This window comes from Danio rerio, chromosome 1 (assembly GCF_052040795.2).
Source record: "Danio rerio strain M-AB ecotype USA chromosome 1, GRCz13ab, whole genome shotgun sequence".
Lineage (NCBI taxonomy): Eukaryota > Metazoa > Chordata > Actinopteri > Cypriniformes > Danionidae > Danio > Danio rerio.
This window is the reverse complement of record NC_141021.1, coordinates 59,877,501-59,880,980: the sequence shown is the minus strand read 5'-3', so window position 1 is coordinate 59,880,980 and position 3,480 is coordinate 59,877,501. Positions and strand designations below refer to the sequence as shown.

The 3,480-nt window shown below is 41.6% G+C and overlaps 1 protein-coding gene across 6 annotated transcripts in view; it reads right to left on the bottom strand.

Annotated features, from left to right (window-relative positions):
• The window catches only part of mycbpap (mycbp associated protein), a 34,141-nt gene continuing 30,661 nt past the window's right edge, over positions 1–3,480 (bottom strand). For all 6 annotated transcript variants that reach the window (XM_087237942.1, XM_087237943.1, XM_087237944.1 and 3 more), the window contains 3 exons: positions 3,359–3,444; positions 774–878; positions 1–341 (listed from right to left, as the gene is read on the bottom strand). In XM_087237942.1, the coding sequence (XP_087094068.1) occupies positions 258–341; positions 774–878; positions 3,359–3,444 (275 nt within the window). In that variant the 3' untranslated portion in view covers positions 1–257. The remainder of the gene's footprint in view (positions 342–773; positions 879–3,358; positions 3,445–3,480) is intronic.

The window sequence follows — 3,480 nt, the reverse complement described above, 5'->3', positions numbered from 1 at the left end:
TTTCAACCATTTGGACTTTAATAGCTTGAAGGAAAAACTCAAAGTTCTTTAAACAAAACCACTGAGCTATACTGGAGATTCAATATATAGCTCAGTGTGCAAAACCCTTTCAGTGACTGCAGAAATGAGGAACGTACAACTCACAAACAGACAGCGAGCTGATCTGGATTGTAAAACGATGTTTACTGACATCTACATTGTCAGATTGAGTCACACATCAGTCGTGTATGCTGGAGAAACAGAGACAGACGGAGCTGTTAAAGGCTTTTCTGAGGGTTGTTGTGAGCGTCATCGAGCAAATCACACAGAGAATCCACCATCCTCTCCATCAGCACATACACCTGAAACACACACACACACACACACACACACACACACACACACACACACACACACACACACACACACACACACACACACACGACATCCCATTGCAACTAAATATCACAGTATGAATCATGAGTGGATGTGTGAATGTGATAAAAGAGCAGTGTGTGTGTGTGTGTGTGTGTCATAATAACTATGATTCACAATCCCCTGCAATAGTAATTACCACAGAAAACACACACATTCACATTTACTAAAATACATATTTGATATAAATCTCAGCTGCTGTCTTCAGCACTGATGGAAATAAAGATCTCTCTCCATCATCAAATCAGCAGATCGTGATCATGTGACACTGAAGATGAGGATGCTGAAGATTGATGTGTATCACTGGAATGCAGATGATGTTACTATGTTAACTGTGTGTGTGTGTGTGTGTGTCTTGCCTGTTTGTGTAACATCAGTGTGTATGTGTCCTGTAGAGTCTCGTCTGTGTCCACCATATCTGTCTTCCTCTCCTCTGGCATGTGCTTCTTCATGCTCCCTCGCTCCTACACACACAAATACATGCGCGCATACACATGCCCACACACACACACATACACACACACACACACACACACACACACACACACACACACACACACACTTAAAATTCATATACACACAAAAACACATATATACACACATACACACACAAACACAAATGCGCACACACATACACACAGGCATATTTCAGATGATTGCTTGGTTGTTCAGAGTGGTTGCTATGCAGTTTTCAGGATGTTCATGGTAACTACAGGGGTATTCTGGGTGGTTGCTATGCAGTTTTCAGGATGTTCATGGTAACTACAGGGGTATTTTGGGTGGTTGCTAAGCTGTTTTCAGGATGTTCATGGTAACTACAGGGGTATTCTGGGTGGTTGCTATGCTGTTTTTAGGGTGTTCATGGTAACTTACAGGGGTATTTTGGGTGGTTGCTATGCACTATCTAGGGTGTTCTGTGTTGTTGCTGGAGTAGTTCGGCTGACTGTTGGTTGTTCAGAGTGGTTGCTATGCAGTTTAAGGGTGTTATTGCATAACTACAATGTCATTCTGGGAGGTTGCTATGTACATTTCAGTGAGTTCATGGTAACTACAGGGGTATTCTGGGTGGTTGTCATGCTGTTTTTAAGGGTGTTTAGGGTAACTAAAAAGTTATTTTGGGTAGTTGCTATGCAGTATCCAGGGTGTTCTGGGTTGTCGCTGTGCACTTTTAAGGGGGTTTATTGTAACTGCAGATGTATTCTGGCTGGTTGCTATGCTGTTTTTAGGGTGTTATGGTAATTACTAGGGTATTTTGGGTGGTTGCTATGCAGTTTATAAGGTGTTCTGTGTTGTTGCTGGAGTAGTTTAGATGACTGTTGGTTGTTCAGAGTGGTTGCTATGCAGTTTAAGGGTGTTTGGGTAACTACAATGTCATTCTGGGAGGTCGCTGTGCAAATTGCAGTGTGTTCATGGTAACTACAGGGGTATTCAAGGTTATTTTGGGTGGTTGCTATGCAGTTTCTACAGTGTTCTCCATTACTACAGGAATTTTCTATGTGGTTTTTATGCAGTATCTGGTTAACTGCTAGAATATTTGGGTTATTGCTATTCAGTTTTTAGTAGTTTTGAGTAGTTGCTATGTGGTATCTAGGGTGTACTGGATTGTTGCTAGAGGATTTCAGATAATTGTTTGGGTGTTCTGGGAGGTCGCATTGCACTTTAAAGGGTGTTCATGGTAACTACAGGGGTATGTTGGGTGGTTGCAATACAGTTTTAGGGTATTTTGAGTGGTTGCTATTTAGTTTTAAGGTATTTTGGGTGGTTGCTATACAGTCTTAGGGTACTTTGGGTGGTTGGTATTCAGTTTTAGGGTATTTTTGGGTGGTTGCTATACAGTTTTAGGGTATTTTGGGTGGTTGCTATACAGTTTTAGGGTATTTTGAGTGGTTGCTATTTAGTTTTAAGGTATTTTGGGTGGTTGCTATACAGTCTTAGGGTACTTTGGGTGGTTGCTATACAGTTTTAGGGTATTTTGGGTGGTTGCTACACAGTCTTAAGGTACTTTGGGTGGTTGGTATTCAGTTTTAGGGTATTTTTGGGTGGTGGCTATACAGTTTTAGGGTATTTTTGGGTGGTTGCTATACAGTTTTAAGGTATTTTGGGTGGTTGCTATACAGTTTTAGGGTATTTTGGGTGGTTGCTACACAGTCTTAAGGTACTTTGGGTGGTTGGTATTCAGTTTTAGGGTATTTTTGGGTGGTGGCTATACAGTTTTAGGGTATTTTTGGGTGGTTGCTATACAGTTTTAAGGTATTTTGGGTGGTTGCTATACAGTTTTAGGGTATTTTGGGTGGTTGCTACACAGTCTTAAGGTACTTTGGGTGGTTGGTATTCAGTTTTAGGGTATTTTTGGGTGGTGGCTATACAGTTTTAGGGTATTTTGGGTGGTTGCTATACAGTTTTAAGGTATTTTGGGTGGTTGCTATACAGTTTTAGGGTATTTTGGGTGGTTGCTACACAGTCTTAAGGTACTTTGGGTGGTTGGTATTCAGTTTTAGGGTATTTTTGGGTGGTGGCTATACAGTTTTAGGGTATTTTGGGTGGTTGCTATTTAGTATTAGGGTATTTTGAGGGGTTGTTATACAATTTTGTGGTATTTTGAGTGGTTGCTATGCAGTTTACAGGTTGTTCCGGGAACCTACAATGGCATTCTGAGTGGTCATTATGCCATTTTTAGGGCGTTTATAGGGTGTTCTGGGTGTTTGCTGTACAGTGTATAGGGTGTTCTGGGTTGTTGCTATACAGTTTATAGGGTGTTCTGGGTTGTTGCTGGAGTATTTTAGATGAGTGCTGTTCATATGTACACTTCATAAACTATAGTGTGTCTGCTCACTTCTTAACTCATTCACACATACTTTTCATAAACACAGATGTGTTGGTGTTTGCTGTCCTCTGCTGGTGATGGTGACTACACACACACACACACACACACACACACACTCACCTCCGCTGCTCTGCTTATCTCCTGCAGCTCCAGAACACTCGCTCGTCTCCTCGTCACTCCTGCTCTCTGCTGCTCACTCTGCTCCACTGCAAAACATCACGATAAGGCTCCATAACTGTGTG